At 32.5% G+C, this 18,927-nt stretch overlaps 3 protein-coding genes across 5 annotated transcripts; 2 read left to right on the top strand and 1 right to left on the bottom strand.

Annotated features, from left to right (window-relative positions):
* LOC123669551 (arf-GAP domain and FG repeat-containing protein 1) lies at positions 1 to 2,707 on the top strand. Its single transcript, XM_045603152.1, has 6 exons — positions 1 to 232; positions 305 to 811; positions 891 to 1,036; positions 1,311 to 1,376; positions 1,528 to 1,658; positions 2,297 to 2,707. Exons 1-6 carry the CDS (start codon positions 69 to 71, stop codon positions 2,342 to 2,344), a joined length of 1,062 nt encoding a protein of 353 aa, XP_045459108.1. The 5' UTR covers positions 1 to 68; the 3' UTR covers positions 2,345 to 2,707.
* A 714-nt stretch (positions 2,708 to 3,421) lies between these two features.
* LOC123669550 (cell division cycle protein 23 homolog) lies at positions 3,422 to 7,369 on the bottom strand. Of its 2 annotated transcripts, XM_045603151.1 has the most exons (8): positions 6,784 to 7,369; positions 6,290 to 6,638; positions 5,939 to 6,118; positions 5,452 to 5,616; positions 4,919 to 5,165; positions 4,357 to 4,543; positions 3,629 to 3,885; positions 3,422 to 3,512 (listed from the first exon to the last, which is right to left on the bottom strand). In XM_045603151.1, exons 1-7 carry the CDS (start codon positions 7,213 to 7,215, stop codon positions 3,655 to 3,657), a joined length of 1,791 nt encoding a protein of 596 aa, XP_045459107.1. In that variant the 5' UTR covers positions 7,216 to 7,369; the 3' UTR covers positions 3,422 to 3,512; positions 3,629 to 3,654. The 2 variants fall into 2 exon arrangements, with proteins under 2 accessions (XP_045459107.1, XP_045459106.1); XM_045603150.1 differs by lacking the exon at positions 3,422 to 3,512 and having other exon boundaries at positions 3,585 to 3,885; positions 6,784 to 7,364.
* Positions 7,370 to 15,642: 8,273 nt separating this feature from the next.
* Positions 15,643 to 17,321, top strand: LOC123669552 (heat shock factor-binding protein 1). Of its 2 annotated transcripts, none has more exons than XM_045603154.1 (3): positions 15,643 to 15,740; positions 15,996 to 16,179; positions 16,373 to 17,321. In XM_045603154.1, the coding sequence occupies exons 2-3, from the start codon at positions 16,081 to 16,083 to the stop codon at positions 16,523 to 16,525; spliced, it is 252 nt and encodes an 83-aa protein (XP_045459110.1). In that variant the 5' UTR covers positions 15,643 to 15,740; positions 15,996 to 16,080; the 3' UTR covers positions 16,526 to 17,321. The 2 variants fall into 2 exon arrangements, with proteins under 2 accessions (XP_045459110.1, XP_045459109.1); XM_045603153.1 differs by having other exon boundaries at positions 15,643 to 15,744.
* Positions 17,322 to 18,927: the final 1,606 nt, after the last annotated feature.

Raw genomic sequence — 18,927 nt, 5'->3', positions numbered from 1 at the left:
TTAACAATTCTCATAGACAAAATAAAATGTAACATACAAACTGAAGTATAAAATTTAACATATCGAAAATGGCTGCAAGCCGTCGTAAACAAGATGACAAAAATTTAGAAATTTTACGTGAACTTATATCTCAAAATGGCAATAAATATTGCTTAGATTGCAATCAAAGAGGACCCACATATGTAAATACTACGATTGGTTCTTTTGTATGTTCAAAATGTTCGGGAATGTTGTAAGTATTTTTACTACGTTATTCGCTGCTCTACTACATCAACAAACTGACTTATAACTTATTGTATTTCAGGCGTGGTCTTACACCTCCTCATCGTGTGAAGTCCATCTCAATGGCTACATTTACGCCAGAAGAGATAGAATTTATAAAAGTGAGAGGAAATGATTATTGTAGACGCGTGTGGTTAGGCCTTTATGAGGGTGAAAGTGTAAACTTTACTGATGAACAAAGCGTCAAAGATTTTATGTCTGATAAGTATGAAAAGAAACGATATTATTTGGAATCCTCATTGAATACGACTGTTACGAATGGAGGTTCTTCAGTTAAAAATAAATCGAAGACGAAATCGTCAAGTAGTAATATGATCGGAGTAGCCACTCCTCTGATATCGATTTCATCTCAGGCGAAAACGTCCAGCGTCAATAATAATAATATGGTTAATACCGCGAAAGTAGTAAGCAATGTAATGCCTGTAAATGAAGTCAACCATAAATTACCTAGGCCTGTAAACAATTTAAATCAGCCTTCATTTACAAAAATTACACAAATTCCAACTGCGGTTCAAAACCCAGTCCCTGAGTAAGAATCATTATAATAATTATACAATATAATTAAAAAACATACACAGTTGAATGTTAGATAAGCTTTTTTTTTACAGTTTTCCTGTTGATTTCTCTACCGCAAATATATTTAACAGTGCACAGTACAATAGCAATATGAATAATATGAACAATAATTCTATGACTCAACCGATACCTTCAAATACTGCTTTTCATGCATTTGGGTCCTCACCTGCTTCATCAAGTAAGTTTTATCATATGTTTCTATAAAACCCAGAGACTGTTTTTATTTAGTTGGATTAGTTGTATGTATTTTCAGACAGTGAGAGCTGGTATTTTGGCTGTGGAATTCTTTCAACTTAGGAGTTCGCAAATTTTAAACAGAATAATTTTTTTGAATATTATTTCTTTTTTTTTTTTTGTTTGTCTTTTGAAGTATAAGGTTTTTTTCTAATTAATTTATTTTTTACATTCCTCTATAAAGAATTTAGAAGAACAATGATTTAACTTTATTTTAGATGATCGCTATGCTGCATTGGCTGATTTAGATTTAGCCCTTCGACAGCAAAATATGAAAAATATGGGTGAGCTAAATATAGAATCAACTTATCAGTTCATTATTAATTACATAAGGAAATATTTATTGAAAATATAATATCTGCTGATTTTATTGTTTTCAATGTTAATTTTCATAAATTAATTATGTGATGCCTTACATTTGTATTATTATTTTAGAGGAGACTAATAATGTAAATAAGAATCCATTTCAAAGCCCAACAAGCACTGATCTATTTGGGAATAAGAATCCTTTCTTTAATGGAGGTTGGAGTACAGCTACTACCCAAATGCCTGTCAACCCATTCATGGTAAGATTTAAGATTATTTTGATAATTTTTTAAAACAATAATGTAGATAATAAATGCCTGAAATTCATTGGACCCCCGTAAGATAAGAATCAAATATCAGTGGTATTGGACACACTTCATAAACACAAACACATAGACACCAACAAATATTTGTATGTCCTATACAATTGTTAGTCGTGTGCGGTGATCAAACCATTGACTTATATAGCTAGCTAGTGAATGCGCACCAGTTGTTATACTTATATGTATTGCATTATTTATTAATAACAAAAAATTTATTTTGATTAATAATATATTTTTATAGGTTAGAAAATTTAATAAAGGAATCTTATCTTTACCATATTATAAATAATATTCTAGTTTCATTCCATAAATATCAAATGAAAATAAATGAACAATGAATGAAATGTGTACTATTGTGATAAGTTACAGGAAACATTTGAATGTGTATATGATATTGCAATATTCACTTCCTGATTACTAAAACAGTTTTATCGTCAATGTAAAAGTTCATAGAACTCTTTATCAGTCATTTCATGTTATATATTACGTGTCTTTGGATTATCTTGTGACTCAGTGACAAATAATATTCAGAGATTCAAGACTATCTGTGTTAAATGAAATAAATTGTTTTCTAGCCAGCGAACAATGGGACCTACATCAATTCCAAGAATCCTTTCCTATGATAAACATCTGCGTTACCCACATGAGTGAGTCCAGAACAAAGAAGAGCTTATATAACAAAAGCACAAACAAAGCTATAAATATAAAGTTCATTTTTTCAAATAACAGAATAATAATTAAGTATTTACATATTACTTAGTGCTTGTATAATTTGATAAACTTAAGTGCCTCAATCTGCCTTAAAATTTGAAAATTAATATATTCTTATATGCTCTTTTAATGTAGAAATTGTGAAAGTATTAAAAAAAAAATGAATGAAACTAAGGGTAATTAAATGTGTATGTTTGTATGGATAATTGTTGTTATAGTTGCTGGTATTAGCTTTATTATATAAATATATTATATAGTATTTAATGAATTTAAAAGCCTTGGCCTATTTATTACGCATGACAATATGTAATTGTCCCTATTTGGCATGTATTTGTTAACAGTAAGCATTATCAAAATGTCCAAATGTCTATAGTTATCTTAGGCATGAATCAGTTTATGAGTCACTAGAATAACATACAATGCAACTATGATGTCATTGCGACGTTGTGAATTTTCAACATGGGGTACAAACCATTTTCTAATCATGACATTAGTCTAATAGCACTATAGCAAATTATTGTAATTAATAAGAGGCTAGTATTAATTGTAACTTTAAATTTTTTGTTCTTAAAGCTTTGGATGTATTATTAATAAAAGTTAACTTTGGTAGTTAATAGTAAAAGAAAAAGTTTAATATATATCAGACTTAATTAAAGTAAAACTGAGAGTAAGTCACACAAATAAGACTATAGGATTTAAATCTAAATGCAACAACTATTTACATATAGTGCACAAAAGGTTAAAATTGTAATTTCAACGCTTTAGTATAAAAATATAAGTCAAATATGCACAACTGAGTTTAAATCGAATTGAGCTCTCAAATTTCGTGCTTCTTCATCTGTGATTTTATCATTAGTTTTATTTTTTCAACTTTACTAATTGAACAATTCTCTTCGATCAATGCACAACTATTTATTTAATGTAATTATTATTACTTTTGAGCACTGAGATCTGTTAATTTTTATAAAAAAAATAAAAAAATACCAATATTTTGGTTTAAATCATTTATACTTCTCCTTACCTTACACAAAGATTTACTGGTATAATAAGCATTTCAAGTAGTAATTAAAAATATAGTATCTGTGAACAAAAAGGCTTCTTTTTTGTTATTTCAAGTAATATTGATGTAATGTAAACAGAAAATGATAGTAATTAACATCTGTACAAACAGTTTATTACAGTAAAAATAGTCTTACATTTTGCAGTTTGAGAAAAACACCTGTCACATTTTATATTTATTGTTTCTTCTCGAAAACATTGGAGTGGAAAAGTTATCCGGGGTAATGTTGGGGCTAGGAAATGGTGTTTTGGGAGTGTCTTGAGTTAACGACGTGGAAGCGTTCCTAATCGCATCTGGCAAGTCTTCTGGTAAATTGACAGCTTGTGACGAGGTTGATGGAGCTAAGCGCTTTTCTGATATCGTTTTTAATATGTTCTTTCCAGCTTCTTTAGTCTGTTAGGGATTGGAAATACATATATAAATTAGAATATAATTTTAAATCCCTCAGCCCTAAATATTAAAAAAAAAATTATGGTAAGAATATATGCTATATTTCATATAAAACAGATAAGTGAAATGTGCACACACCAGTGCAAAAAAGCATTATGATCAAAAATTTAATACAATTAAGCGATTTACATATATATTATTAGTCTTAATCTTATAGCTATTTGTTCACTGGGGTGCCATTTTTATATAAAACATGTTTAAAAGTAATAAGTTCATTTTGAGAAAGACAGTGTCAAGATTTTAAGTTAAGCCTTTAGGATCACAATATATACTATTCTAGAAACAGTGCACTATTAAACTGTAGGTACATCGTTTTCGTAGCACTGTCTATCATATTAATAGTATTTTTTTTTCTGTAAAATAAATAATTATAAAAAAAAAAACTCGAAATATAGTGCATAAAACATAACATACGCTTTCATGTTCGAGGCATTTGTAAGCGTAGTGAGAGGCGTGGTCGAGTAGCGAGAACCGGAGGTAGTACTGCGCGAGGTAGCGTTGCGCCGCGGGTAGTTCCTTACTACCAGCGTTGGCAGGCTCTTGACACGCCGCCGTGTAAGCGGCAGCCGCGCTGTTCGGCATGTTCGACTTCTCATACAACCTGCAATTAATAAATTATTTTTATACTTGAAATTAGTTCATAAATTATTTTTTATACATAATGCTTTGCATAAATATTAAGCTTGTAGCTAAAGCGTCTGCAGCTGAAATAGAAGTACTAGGAGTACATTTTTTGGATCTGCAATGTTTCAGCGGTCAACTTATCTACTAATAAATCTGAACGGAAATTAGAGGAATCTAGGCATTTCCCATGTCCCTCACATTTGTTATATTTATCACATATTAAATTATAATTTATCTATTTGTTGATTTCTCATGATCTCGCTGATTTGTCTTTTCAGACAGTCATAATAGTTATCCAAGTTTATGATTTTAATTAGAACTTTAATTGAATGATGAAGATAAAATTACTCACTTTGCTAATTTAAACAATGCCATTCCTTCAATATCTCCTGTACTGTGCGCTTTATAATAACATTTAAGTGCATTAGGAATTTTATCCATTTTTTCATAAGCTTCACCAAGAGACACTAACATTCTTGAATCATCTGGCTTCAGTTGTGCCGCTCTTGAATAGTAATATATACAATAACCATTGAGACCCAATATCTCATAAGCCTGTCCTAGACCATTCCAGGCTCTATAATCGTTTCTATTTACATCTAAAATATAGGAAATTTATTTATATCTTACCTTCATAAATTGTCTGTCCAATTAATAATTAATATTTTTGTGACACAGTTTGCTGATTAAGTCTTATTAAAAAAAAATAAGAATGAAATAAATGTGTATATGAAATTATAAAAGTTGAAATTTTTAAATTATTAAATTAGTTTTAAATAGTGTTAATTTTAAAATTAGTTTTGAACATTTTATAATAAACTTTCATGTAAGGCATTAACAATAATAATACAAAAAATATGGGAACTGTAATTAAGTGAGTCATACCAATAGCTTGTCTATAACACTGTATTGCAGCATTTGAATTTTGTAACTCAATAAATTCATGACCCATTAGGATCCAAGCTGATAAGTACTGAGGGTCCAATGATAAAGCTCTTTGAAAATATAAAACTGCTTTTTGATGTTCACTTCTTAAACTATAATAATTACCTAGAAAAATACAAATATAATTATAGTCAAAGAATATGGAGATAATTGGTTTAACAAAGTATAACTTAAAACAAAAAATAGATTTTATCATATTTAAATTTTATTCATATTGTTTATCCTTGTTTATGATATAAGTAACTAATAAAAGTTACTAACAACTTCTTAGTATAATCTGTTTAACAATAATATAAATTAATTTAACAGAAATATGGGTAACTGCCTATACTGCAAATATCATAAAGAGATACCATAAAAAATTGTGACCCTTGGTGAAGACTTAAATATTACATTATAAATATTTTGTACATCACAATCATCTTACCTATAACACAACATGTCTCAACTCTATACTTATCAATTGAAACAGCTTTCTGTGCAAGATTTGCTAATTCCATTCGTTTTTCCTTTAGATACAAGAGGTGGGAGTATACATCCCAATTATCTAAACGGTATGGGTCATTTTTATATAGTTCTCGAAATAGGGTTAGCGATGAGTCTACATCTGAAATTCAATTAAAAAGTAATAGTTTAAAATATTATATGTGAAATATTTTTTTATTTACACACAACTTAGTTGTTGGGTTGACTGGTCAAGATAATTTTAAATAATGGCTTTTGCCAAACTTCATTGTATATAATGTATTTGCAAATATAGCAATATAATAATAAGTACCTCTTCTATCATGATGTGCAATAGCCATTTGAGCAGTAATGTATGTACTCTTCTCAAACCCTGCAGCTGCTAAAACCATGTAAGCTTCTAAAGCTTGATCTGACAGTTTTAGTTCTACAAAAGCATGAGCGGCAAAAAAGTACATCATCCAATGTTTTGGCAGTTGTAAAGAATCTAAAGCCTCATACTCGTTAGCAAGTCCTGCGAGTTCAACCCATGCTGCCCACAATGTTGGTGCTGCTGCAACAGCTGCCTGCAGCACTGTTACTGCACGACTTCGTAAATCTAATTTCTTTAAAACAACACCTTCCAAATATAAAAGGTATCCATCAAGAGAATTATGATTGGTCTGAAAAGTTAAATTATTATAATAAACTAATTTATACCAAATTATTTGAAACACAAAGTCGAAGGTAGAAAAAAAATCTTTTATTACATTATGTAATTAATTTGAATTAATATTCTAATATTGTTCTATAAAACTGTATAAGAACCTTAAAAAAAGACAACAGGTCTAACAATACTTGAGTTGAATCAGTATTCTCAGATCCAGTATCCGTAGCATTATCAGATCTTTTTTTTTCGCTTGACATATATTGTGAATATCTATGCAGAAATACACATTTTGAACTGGTGGTGCTTTCGAGAAAATGTGCAGCTCTGTCGTATTCTTGACAATCGAAGTAACTTTTAGCCAAAGTATATGCCTCTTTTTCTTCTGCTATGATTTCATTATCAAACGAATTACGGCTTTCTATATTAGGAGGAAGCTTATGATCTTTAAGTGCATAATTAAGTTCGGACAGCCATTTGACTGTTTGTGTTAATCCTCGATCATTACATTCTCGGATGCCGTTTAACACATCTAATTTAACTTGATTTAAATCTATTTGAATATCAGCTTTGGTGCTAAGTAAAGGTTGCATGGTTTTGTAAGGTTTATACCTAAAAGGTTGGCTGTAAAATACGTATTTAGCTCGTACGTTATATCTTGAAATTTATTGTTAATGTTTAATAATAAAACATTAGAATCTTCAATCATTTGATTATTTTGACTTGATTTTGACACTTTTGAAGTTTTGACCAAATCACAGATTAAGTATTAGTTACTGACCAAATAGTCGTCGTAAGTTTTATTGCGGAATGCGCATAGACTATATTTGTTTCAATATTTTGTATAAAATACTTAAATACCAACTATTTCATAAATTTCAACGATTGCAAAAAAAAAGAAATAAAAATATAAAATTACTACTGAACCATAGTCACTCGGACAGTACTCTTATGAACTCGCCATTAGGCTAGTTAGGTACCTATTATATTGATGTTTGAATTAAGGGGCACCCAAACTCAGGTGAGAATCTAACCCGCAACCCGTGGAGCAGAAAACAGGGCCAACATAAACTGCACCAACAGGCTAGTCAAAACGAATGAATGAGAATACCGATACTTAGTATATTTGAAATTAAATAGGTTTTAGGTAATAATTTAGGCACATTTTGCTTGTATTTATTGTATTCTCCGCGGCGAAAACAGCGTAAACGACTAAATGGCACAAAAATTCACCACTAATTCCAAATTATTTACATCTTTGTGCCGTTAGTAGTCGAACCGATAGATTTTTGACTCCTCGTCTTATTGCCTCTATAAGCTTCTTGATTGCCTCCATTGGGGACAAGAGTGCTGGTGCATTTTATTGTTTAGAGAATTGGCATAGCAATTGAACGGCGAAATGGTGCAAGCATTCTTGGTACCATTCCTCTCGGATATGATTTTTACCGGAATTATTTGTAAATATTTAATTCTTTAGTTTCGAATTGTAGATTTATATAATATTGTTAAATTTCGAACTAAATGTAGTATATAACTTCTCTTCGATTGTTTCAGACGACAACATTGAAATGTCAAAATGTAATCAAAGACCGTAAATCTGCGTAAATCAAAATGATTGTACGTCAAAAGTTTCATTGCGGAATGCTCATAGAGGAAACCAAAGACCCAAAGAGTATGCTTTGAGTAGGTATACACTATACCAAGAAGCTTATATTTGTATAAGCTTCTTGCATTATACCAAAGGGTATACAATTTTTGTATAAAACATCGCTACCACGGGTGTGAAACTCGCCTACATTATCGTAATTCAGAAATAGTCATACAAACTAACGCCATCTCTTGGACGAGGAGGGTGAGTTCGATGTGATATATTAATGTGTCGAAAATAGAGGGCAGTAGCAGCAGTAGAGTCGAGAATTTTTGCAAATATAATTAATTTAAATAATCATCAATCATTCAAACATGTTTTGTATGATTCATAGGTATAAAAAGATATATTATAAAATATAAATATATTTTAATTTATCTCCAATATTTTTCACCGTGGCAATATTATTGAGGCCCATCGTTCGTTAGTCGGCTATATTTGAATTTTGAATTACTCCTCGTTCTGTTTAAGCAAGTTATTTTACACTTTATCCTCGATTTTCTGAACTACCCCACCCCAGCCTGCAAAATAATGATACTTGTAATTAGTAGGTGTTTTTCTGTTCAGGACTGACCACAGATTAAGTATTAGTTACTAATGGTTACTATGTAACAGATGCGACCATGATGCGACAGTGATGTATTCCCTAGTTTCCAGTTGTTCCGGTTTGGCGCCACTGTAGCCTCCTTCATTTTGACAGTACAAATTGCATAGTGCTTGAAACAGTCGATAATCCAGTTATCAATGTTTAAGTGAGATGCCTATTCTATCGATCAAATGTTTGTGTAGGCAGGTAGGTTTATAGCTAATTATTTTAAATTTTTACTTAAAAATTAAAAACAGGTTATAGATTTTTCCTTTTTTTATTGCTTTTTTTTCTTAATTTATGATTTTATATTTGACATAAGCAGTTTTATGAATGTCTGACATTTTTAATGTATACTTTTCTTCAACATCTCCCTTTAAAATTTTATTTAAAATATTGCACCAGTTGTGAACATGAAGCCTGATTACATATTTTAAAAATATATTTTTTAATAAATCTGAATGGTTGTTCCACGGTTGTTCTGACCACGAAAACTTTAGACTTTTTAATTTTTTTTTCAAATTTATTGCAATTTTCTGCTGGCAAGCATTTTTATTTAAATAATCTATAATATATATAAAAGCGAAAGGTCACTCACTCATCACGAAATCTCCGAAACTATAACACCTACAAACTTGAAATTTGGCAGGTAGGCTCCTTATAGGACGTAGACATCCGCTAAGAACGGATTTTACGAAACTCGACCCCTAAGGGGGTAAAACGGGGGTTGGAAGTTTGTATGAAAGTCCTATGTTTTTGAAGCAAGAGACCTGAAATTTAAAATGTATGCCCTATAGATGGTGAGAAAGTGTCCAAATAATGTATCTTTAGAAATCAACCCCTTTTTGGGGTTGAAACGGGGGATGGTACGTTGATTCACTGATCACGAAATCTCCGAAACTATAACACCTACAAACTTGAAATTTGGCAAGTAGGCTTCTTAAAGGACGTAGACACCTGCTAAGAACGGATTTTACGAAACTCGACCCCTAAGAGGGTAAAACGGGGGTTGGAAGTTTGTATGAACGTCCTATGTTTTTGAAGTAAGAGAGTTGAAATTTAAAATGTAAGCTCTATAGATGGTAAGAAGGTGTCTAAATAATGTATCTTTAGTAATCAACCCCCTCTTGGGGTTAAAACGGGGGATGGTACGTTGACTCGCTCATCACGAAATCTCCGAAACTATAACACTCACAAACTTGAAATTTGGCAGCTAGGCTTCTTAAAGGACGTAGACATCCGTTAAGAACGGATTTTACGAAACTCGACCCCTAAGGGGGTAAAACGGGGGTTGGAAGTTTGTATGAACGTCCTATGTTTTTGAAGTAAGAGAGTTGAAATTTAAAATGTAAGCTCTATCGATGGTAAGAAGGTGTCTAAATAATGTATCTTTAGTAATCAACCCCCTCTTGGGGTTAAAACGGGGGATGGTACGTTGACTCGCTCATCACGAAATCTCCGAAACTATAACACTTACAAACTTGAAATTTGGCAGCTAGGCTTCTTAAAGGACGTAAACATCCACTAAGAACGGATTTTACGAAACTCGACCCCTAAGTGGGTAAAACGGGGGTTGGAAGTTTGTATGAACGTCCTATGTTTTTGAAGTAAGAGAGTTGAAATTTAAAAATGTATGCTCTATAGATGGTAAGAAGGTGTTTAAATAATGTATCTTTAGAAATCAACCCCCTCTTGGGGTTAAAACGGGGGATGGTAGGTTGACTCGCTCATCACGAAATCTCCGAAACTGTAACACCTACAAACTTGAAATTTTGCAGCTAGGCTTCTTAAAGGACGTAGACATCCGTTAAGAACGGATTTTACGAAACTCGACCCCTAAGCGGGTAAAACGGGGGTTGGAAATTTGTATGAACGATCTATGTTTTTGAAGTAAGAAAGTTGAAATTTAAAAATGTATGCTCTATAGGTGGTGAGAAAGTGTCTAAATAATGTATCTTTAGAAATCAACTCCCTCTTGGGGTTAAAACAGGGGATGGTAGGTTGACTCACTCATCACAAAATCTCCGAAACTATAACAGTTACAAACTTGAAATTTGGCAGATAGGTTCCTTCTAGGGCGTAAACATTCGCTAAGAACGGATTTTACGAAACTTAACCCCCAAGGGGATAAAACGGGGGTTGGAAGTTTGTATGAAAGTCCTATATTTTTGAAGTAAGAGACTTGAAATTAAAATGTATGCTCTATAGATGCTGAGGAGTTGTCCAAATAATGCATTGTAATATTATATATATAAGGGAAAGGTCACTGACTCACTCATCACGAGAACTCAAAAACCGCTAGATGGTCCCATCCAACCAGGATGGACAAAGACAGGTGAAATTGGGCAGGGAGGTAGATTATAGTTAGTAGACTTCCGCTAAGAACAGATTTTGTGATATTCCACCGCTAAGGGGGTTTAATTGGGGTTGATAGTTTGTATGACACATATACAGCAGCTATAAGTTCGCCTGATAGGCTATTTTTACTGCAGCCTGAAAATAAAACTAAAAATGTGGTGAATAGAGAGGTTTTTTAAAAATAACCATTAAAGCATACTAAATTGTGCCTTTTAAAAAGTTACTCAGTGTGATAAGCATTTCAAGTGACTGAAATAAAAAAATAATTTGCGTTAAACATCTTAAAAGTAATGCATATCTTCATATATATCATCTGCAACCACGCGGACGTAGTCGCGGGCAACAGTTAGTGTATTATAAAACAAAGTCCCTAAGAGTGTATGTGATCGATTCCCTCAAAATCTACTGAACGGATTTTCATGCGGTTTCACCAATGGAGAGAGGGCTTCAAGAGGAAGCTAAGCCCATTTTGATGAGAGTTTCACTGGAAGTTTGCCGGCAAAACTTTGTGACACACTGATTACAACGCGGGCGAAGCCGCGGGCACAGCTAGTTATGTATATATGAACTTACAGCTCGATATAACATTAGGAGTTTAGGATTAGGATATACTAAATTATTATTTTTTAACAATTTGTATTCTCTATGACGGATATAAGAATAAATATTATTCTCTGTAGAGCTACTTGTGTATGTCTCCAAGCACATTTTACATTTAACATTTTTCGTCATTTTTCGGCAAATGTATCCTGCAGTATAGGCTGAGCATTGGACTTTTATTTTTTCTAGGATTACTTCTTCTTTCGCTATAGACTCACACACATATTTTTTGGAATGACCTTCCTGTGAAGTAGATGGTATTATGTTGTGATTAATATTGTCATTATTTTCATCTTCAAATAAAAAATTCACATCAATCAATGTATCCCCAACGCCCACTTCACAGTTAGTGAATTTGGAATAAGGGCTCAACAGATATCTGTGCTTGTTTGCTTAGAAGGCCAAAGTTTTTAAATAATGCTTCAATATGTCCATATATAACAGCTTGTTGAAGCCTTTTTGTGACTATCTGACTGATGTGATCTCCTTGTTAAGCATGAAGGTTACATGTTATTTAATTACCTTCGCACTCTTGAGTGTTTACCAAAATTTAAATTAACATGAGTCACTCATTGCTGCTTTTACATATATTCGGCTGGCCTAAGATCTAGGCTAGGAAAAACCGAATTAGAAAAACCGAATTATGGGGTTTTTGGGTGTGGAGGGTGGAGGGTGTAGGGGAATCTATACAAGGTAACACTGTCACACCTCAAAACCCCATGGTTATGGAGATATCCATGGTTAAAGTTTTGAGGTTAGAAGAAGAATTTAAAGCTATTATAATACCTTTGAGCTCGTACTGTTTGCATTGTGTGACAAATCGACACTTTTAAACAAAATAACGCGTCAGACATAATATTCTAATAAAATTAGTAACATTGCGTGCTAGAATATAGGTTTAGAAATTCGAAAAATACCCAAAACCGAATCGGAGCACACCACTGTCCACGTGGTCTTGGTCTGTCTTACCCCTAGAGTGTTTTTTTGTGCCGCGGAGGCGCGGAGGGAGGGTAGCGGTGCTTTCGCACGCAAGGGCGGAAGGGCTGCACTTCCCGCAGCGCCGGAGCCAAGCGTTCCTCTAACTTTAAAGGTGGTAGATTAATTTGAAAAAACGCGTGTGAAATGTGAAAATAACGTGTGAAAGCTACGAAATTCCTCTTCTAACCTCAAAACTTTAACCATGGATATCTCCATAACCATGGGGTTCTGAGGTGTGACAGTGGTACCAGGGGTAGCGTAGGAACATAGGCCTCCACAAGTTAACGCCAAAAATAACGTGAACTCATGTGTTTTGCCCATAGTCACCACGCTGGGCAGGCGGGTTGGTGACCGCAGTACTGGCTTTGTCGAACTGAAGACGCTGCTGCCCGTCTTAGGCCTGTGTATTTCAAAGCCAGCAGTTGGATGGTTATCCCGCCATCGGTCGGCTTTTTAAGTTCCAAGGTGGTAGCGAAACTGTGTTATCCCTTAGTCGTCTCTTACGACACCCGCGGGAAGAAAGGGGGTGGCTATATTCTTTAGTACCGTAGCCACACACTTTGGTATTTGATCACACTTAAATTAAGTCTAAAGAAACTACCCATAGACATGTTTTTTGGTTGTGTTCACAAACTACAGAGGGATATAGACAGCACTAATACCAAAACTCGCAAACTCTCGCGCGCTGTTACAGTTATTCATTTACAGATAAAACGGACCATATGTTGAAATAAAAGTAGAATACATAATTCATTTAAAATATAATATAATCATAGATCAAGTAAAAATTTTTTTACTTCATCTATGAATATAATTTAAAAAATTATATTCATAGATGATTAATTTTTTTTTTAGTTTAATGTAATTTATCTGTTAAATATAGCTTAACTATTTATTTTTATAATTTATAATATTATATTTATTAGAATTGTAAGTGACATTTGTGATATCCATTTAAAAAAAAATATCGACTTCGATATTCAAAAATAAATATCGATTATCGATATTTTGAAATTAAAAATATCGGCGATATTTATCGATATTTTTTTGAAAAAATATCGATATTTCGATATATCGATATTTGGTGTCTGCCCTACTACGTTTTACATTTACTATCTATCTGTGTAGCCAACTTTACAGTTTTAACCGTAGATCTACAGTTTTTTGGAAATTCTCTCAGTTTTTAGTTTAGGCCTTAAAATCTACAGTTTTTTGCTTAAGATGCTAGCGCCATCCATTTTGTTTGCTACGTAGTAGTTCGTGCACTAAGTCAGCTTAAGTAAAACCTACTATCATCGAACCGGAGGTAATGGTCATCAATCAATTTAATAGATGGCGTTATTAGTAGACAGTCTTAGATTGTTTCGGTCGATGTTAGTTTTACCGACATTTTGTTTTTCTTACTGGGAAATCCCCGCGAATGCTTTGACTGTCGAGATATATGTACTTGACCGTGTATTCAGTCATTCGTCTGATTGTTCGGTTAACGTTGTGAGTTGACCAAAAAGTTACGAATATGCATAGCTGTAGTAGTGATAGTGAGTCAGATGTTGACAAATCCCCAGCAAGAAAGAAGAAAACAGTGAGATACGAGCAAAAATTTATTGACTCTTGGCTCAACGATGAAAAGTTTAGCGGATGGCTTGCAAAAAGTAAAAAAGGCAACACATATTTTTATTGCTCTGCATGCGACTGTGATCGTAAATGCGCGTTTGAGAATGATTTGACTTATCCTTCAATTTCATGCCTCCGACTGCATATTATCTACGACGTTGCATAAAGTTTCGAAGGACTACCGTATTAATATATTTTAAATGTACAGCACAAAATGTTTGATATTGTTTCTATTTATTTCGCTGACTTTGTGTGCATATTAAATTTTTATCTTGTTCCAGCTTTTTCAATTGATTTTCTATTAGATGTTCTTCACGCAGGCGGGTTTTTTTTTTAATTATTATTTTATTTATGTCTTTTTAGTCAGACAAATTACGTAATCGGTTAAATTCATTAAAACAGTTTACATCATGTGGTTGATTAAGTAATTTTTTAGGGTCAAGAGAACTGATAGCAAGCCCGGAGAAAGATCTCACTCTGCTCAAAGCAACGTAAGCCTGACCTTTAGCAAATAGGTGACTGCTTAAGTCAACAACTATTAGTTTTAATATAATGAAATTATTATTAAAATTATTTGTTTGTATTTGGTATTATGTATTTGTTATTGATTTTATTAATGTAATTGTAAATTGGTGTGACATTTATTAATTTTTATTTGTAATTTTAATTGTATGTTTTTTTTAACCATTGTATTTTATTGGAAAGGCACCCTGAAGTTGATCGTCGCCTACGAGGCGAGTTTGGCATGGCATAGGCGTGGGAAAGAGCAAAGTCCACATTTTTTAAACTTTAATATTGTATTTCTTTATTATATATATATAGGTAATAATAATCATGATATACCTTTTTAAAATGCTTGTATTGTGCACTTTATTTGATACCCATATTGTAGTATTCGAGAAAAAAAAAATTTTTTTATTAATGGCTTCGCGCAGCCGCCATGTTTGATTTTTTTAATGTCACCTATCTAAGAACACTTGGGCAGCTAAAACGAACCTAACGATACCTCAATTATGTAAATCCGTTCAGTGGTTCTGGAAATATGAGGTAGTAAAGAATATTACTTACATACATACAAGATACGCGCGAAAAACATAACCCTTCCTTGGCAGTCGGGTAATAAAAAGACAAAGCTGTAGATTTACTGTTTTTTAATTTGACATTTACAGTTTTCTACAGTTTTTTTCTGGCATATCTACAGTTTAACTCTATGCTGGAGTTGGCAACACTGCTATCTATATAGTAAAGTTGTATTGTTATACGATATTATCCCGACATTGCGTGATTGCGATTTGCGAAACTGCGAGTTACAGTGCATTTCAGAGCCTTATTAAGTAGGTACGTTCTTGGTTTGTAGTTAAAAAAGATTAAGTGTAAACTACAAGTAATGTTAAATATACATTTTTTAACAATAAATTTACGAAAAATTACCGATTGATAATCTATTTTTTATTTAAAAGAAAAATTAGGAACAATTTCATTTAATTTATTGTTCAAACACGGAAATCATAAATAGCTCAATTTATTGTCATTTATCTATTCGTGGAACGTCTAAATATTTCTATATAAAAAACAAAACTATGTTACAGAATTGTGATTCTAAAGTAATAGCGGTTTATTGTATAAAGAAGATATAATAAGGGCTTAATTCACCAGTTGTGGATAAGTTTTAAAATGTCAGAACAAAACACTGAACCTACGACTAATGATGGGGAGAACAGTTACACTACACCGGCTAATGACCTTAAAAACATGCAAGAAGTAACACAGTATGTAAGTATCAACTGTCAGGTGTATTAATCACATCTTTTATTTTTGTTTATTGGAATCCGAGTTTCTTGTTATTTCTTGTCAGCAGAATCTATTTTCTAAACTGATATCTTGGCTCTGTATAGCTAGAATAAAGTAATCTTTGATAATTTGAATAAAAGTTTGTTTGTATTTAAGTATTCAATTATTGTTACAGGTTCAGTCACTATTACAAAATATGCAAGACAAATTTCAAAGTATGTCTGATCAGATAATTAACAGAATAGACGAGATGGGATCAAGAGTGGACGAGCTTGAGAAAAATGTAACAGATCTTATGACACAAGCCGGAGTAGAGAATGAAAAGTAGGGATAGGTATTAACATAACTAGATTGTCGCTTATGTCATAATCACCCAAAGATAATTATGTGCCTGAATATAAAATATGAAGCATAAACTTTAACTAGATAACAATCCATACATTTCTAAAAATGTTTTTGAACAAAAATTTTTAAAAATAGACAGGACTTTTAGTAATAATTTTAATTCTTATTAATGTCATTGCCATTTAATTCTACAGTTATATTAATGATATTATTAATAACTTCTAGGAAGTTATTACTGGTACTTTTAAAATTTTATCTGACAACACTTTTCAATCAAACACTACATTTATTTTTTTAATTTACAAATGGCAAGTCAATTATTTTGACTATTTAAAATAATCTTTATTTGGAAAAAAAAAATTCAATCTGAAATCCTGATGAGAACCGATATAATTAGCATATTTTATATCATGTGTAATGTAAGATGTATAAGTTCTAGCTTACGATATAGGTAAAATTAATTTTTTATTGTAAGGTTAAATAAAGTGAATTTGATCACTATTGTATCATCATCTATCTAATCCTGATGTACAGTTTATGTTCATGTTTAGGGTGAGTTATGTATTGATTAAAATGCGCCAAGAACTGCCTGGTACAAAAAGTTACTGTTTGAAATCAATATTTTGTTCTCGTATGTGACAGTCTCTGATATTGTTTGGAAAGAACATTCAATCAGATTCTTATATTAAAATATGAGGAAGAAAACATTAAGTGTATGTTGCCTTTGGTTCAGGAAACCACTATTACTTAATAAAATAAGTTTTGCACTGTTGCGATAATTATTGTTTTTTTTTTTAATTTTTACCCTAACAAAAGAAAAAATTAACTGAACAAGACTCATAAGACCATTTCTCCCTTATAAGATTATTAAGGAAATCATTCTTAAGTATGTACCTTATTTAAACAACAACTTCCGACTTATACTTTTGCTGTCTTCCAAATAGGTCTGATAATAATAGAATTATAATGAGTAATCATGAGTTTTGGATGTAGGAAATGATCCACATGACCACCGTCACTTGTATTTCCAATCGTAACTTAAACCTGTTATGCTTTTTCTTTATTATACCGTCAAGATTTCTAGAACTAAAGTTGCTAATATAACAGTCATTGTTTAATTTACATTATTTTGTATTGTCATTTGGTTTTGATTAAATGTTAGAATACTTAGAATAGTGCATTAGGGAAAAAGGTACCCAATCTAAGCTTTGCACAAACGAAACTGTAGGTAAAAGTTATATAATATTTTTAACATGAGTTAGTATGTATTTTTGTTATCTATTATTCTTTTATAATATATTAAACACTAAAATGTGTTTGCATTTATGAAGATATTATGAACAAAAAAGTTTTTGTTCAGTTCTCCCAGCTATAAAATAAATAAATTAAGTTACTCTTTACTACATCGTCTATCCGCCAGTGAAAGTCAAAATCGTCTAGCCATTTCAGAGATTAGCCGGAACAAACAAATAGATATAGACAGACAAAAATTCGATATGCGTTTAGTAGCAAAAAGCCGTTATTTTAATGTTACAAACAGACACTCCAATTTTATCTATTTGTATAGATGTCTTTTTTTTTATATCACTAGGTCGGCAAACAAGCGTACGGCTCACCTGATGGTAAGAGATTACAGTAGCTTATAGACACCTGCAACACCAGAAGCATCGCAAGCGCGTTGTCGACCCAATCCCCAATCCCCCCAGGAGCTCTGGTCACCTTACTCACCAACAGGAACACAATACTGCTTGAAAACAGTATTATTTAGCTGTGGCCTTCTGTAAGGTCGAGGTAATTACCCCAGTCGGGCTGCTCCAGATTTTGAGCAGGAAATTCCTGCTGTGCCCTACCTCAGTTATGCTGTGCTCTACCTCAGTTATGCTGTGCCCTACCTCAGTTATGCTGTGCCCTACCTCAGTTATGCTGTGCCCTACCTCAGTTATGCTGTGCCCTACCTCAGTTATGCTGTGCCCTACCTCAGTTATGCTGTGCCCTACCTCAGTTAAGTCATATCATTTATACTCACATCGGTGTATGTTACGGTTAAATACACATACAACAGATACATTTTTATTTCGGATACCCGATATTTTCGATTACTGTTGTGAGGCTTCATATCATCTAAATATAACTAACATAAATGGCTGCAAACGATCAATCAAGTCTTTTATCTCAATGTCAAAGGTCTCGAAAACTAGAGAACTAATACTGTGCAGTCATTTTCTCAAAAAATGCCATCACCGGATCCGGCAATTTGTCGCCGGATCCGGTAAGTGTAAAATTATGTGGGATTCGCCGGATTATAACTAGATTCGGGTTTCCATAATGCAGTCCACTACTAACGATAAATAAATACATACGTCATGACTTGGTAGTAAAACAAAA

The sequence above is a fragment of the Melitaea cinxia genome, chromosome 3 (assembly GCF_905220565.1).
Source record: "Melitaea cinxia chromosome 3, ilMelCinx1.1, whole genome shotgun sequence".
NCBI lineage: Eukaryota > Metazoa > Arthropoda > Insecta > Lepidoptera > Nymphalidae > Melitaea > Melitaea cinxia.
This window is presented reverse-complemented; position numbering and strand designations above follow the sequence as displayed.

Bases quoted from the DNA above. Each gene is read 5' to 3' on its own strand.
- LOC123669551 (XM_045603152.1), top strand. From the start codon at position 69: ATGGCTGCAAGCCGTCGTAAACAAGATGACAAAAATTTAGAAATTTTA. The intron at 812-890 runs GTAAGAATCATT...TTTTTTTTACAG, and splicing joins GTTCAAAACCCAGTCCCTGA to TTTTCCTGTTGATTTCTCTA. The intron at 1,037-1,310 runs GTAAGTTTTATC...ACTTTATTTTAG, and splicing joins GTCCTCACCTGCTTCATCAA to ATGATCGCTATGCTGCATTG.
- LOC123669550 (XM_045603151.1), bottom strand. From the start codon at position 7,215: ATGCAACCTTTACTTAGCACCAAAGCTGATATTCAAATAGATTTAAAT. The intron at 5,617-5,938 runs GTAAGATGATTG...GTATTTTTCTAG, and splicing joins TGAGACATGTTGTGTTATAG to GTAATTATTATAGTTTAAGA. The intron at 4,544-4,918 runs GTGAGTAATTTT...TATTAATTGCAG, and splicing joins GCATTGTTTAAATTAGCAAA to GTTGTATGAGAAGTCGAACA.
- LOC123669552 (XM_045603154.1), top strand. From the start codon at position 16,081: ATGTCAGAACAAAACACTGAACCTACGACTAATGATGGGGAGAACAGT. The intron at 16,180-16,372 runs GTAAGTATCAAC...TTATTGTTACAG, and splicing joins TGCAAGAAGTAACACAGTAT to GTTCAGTCACTATTACAAAA.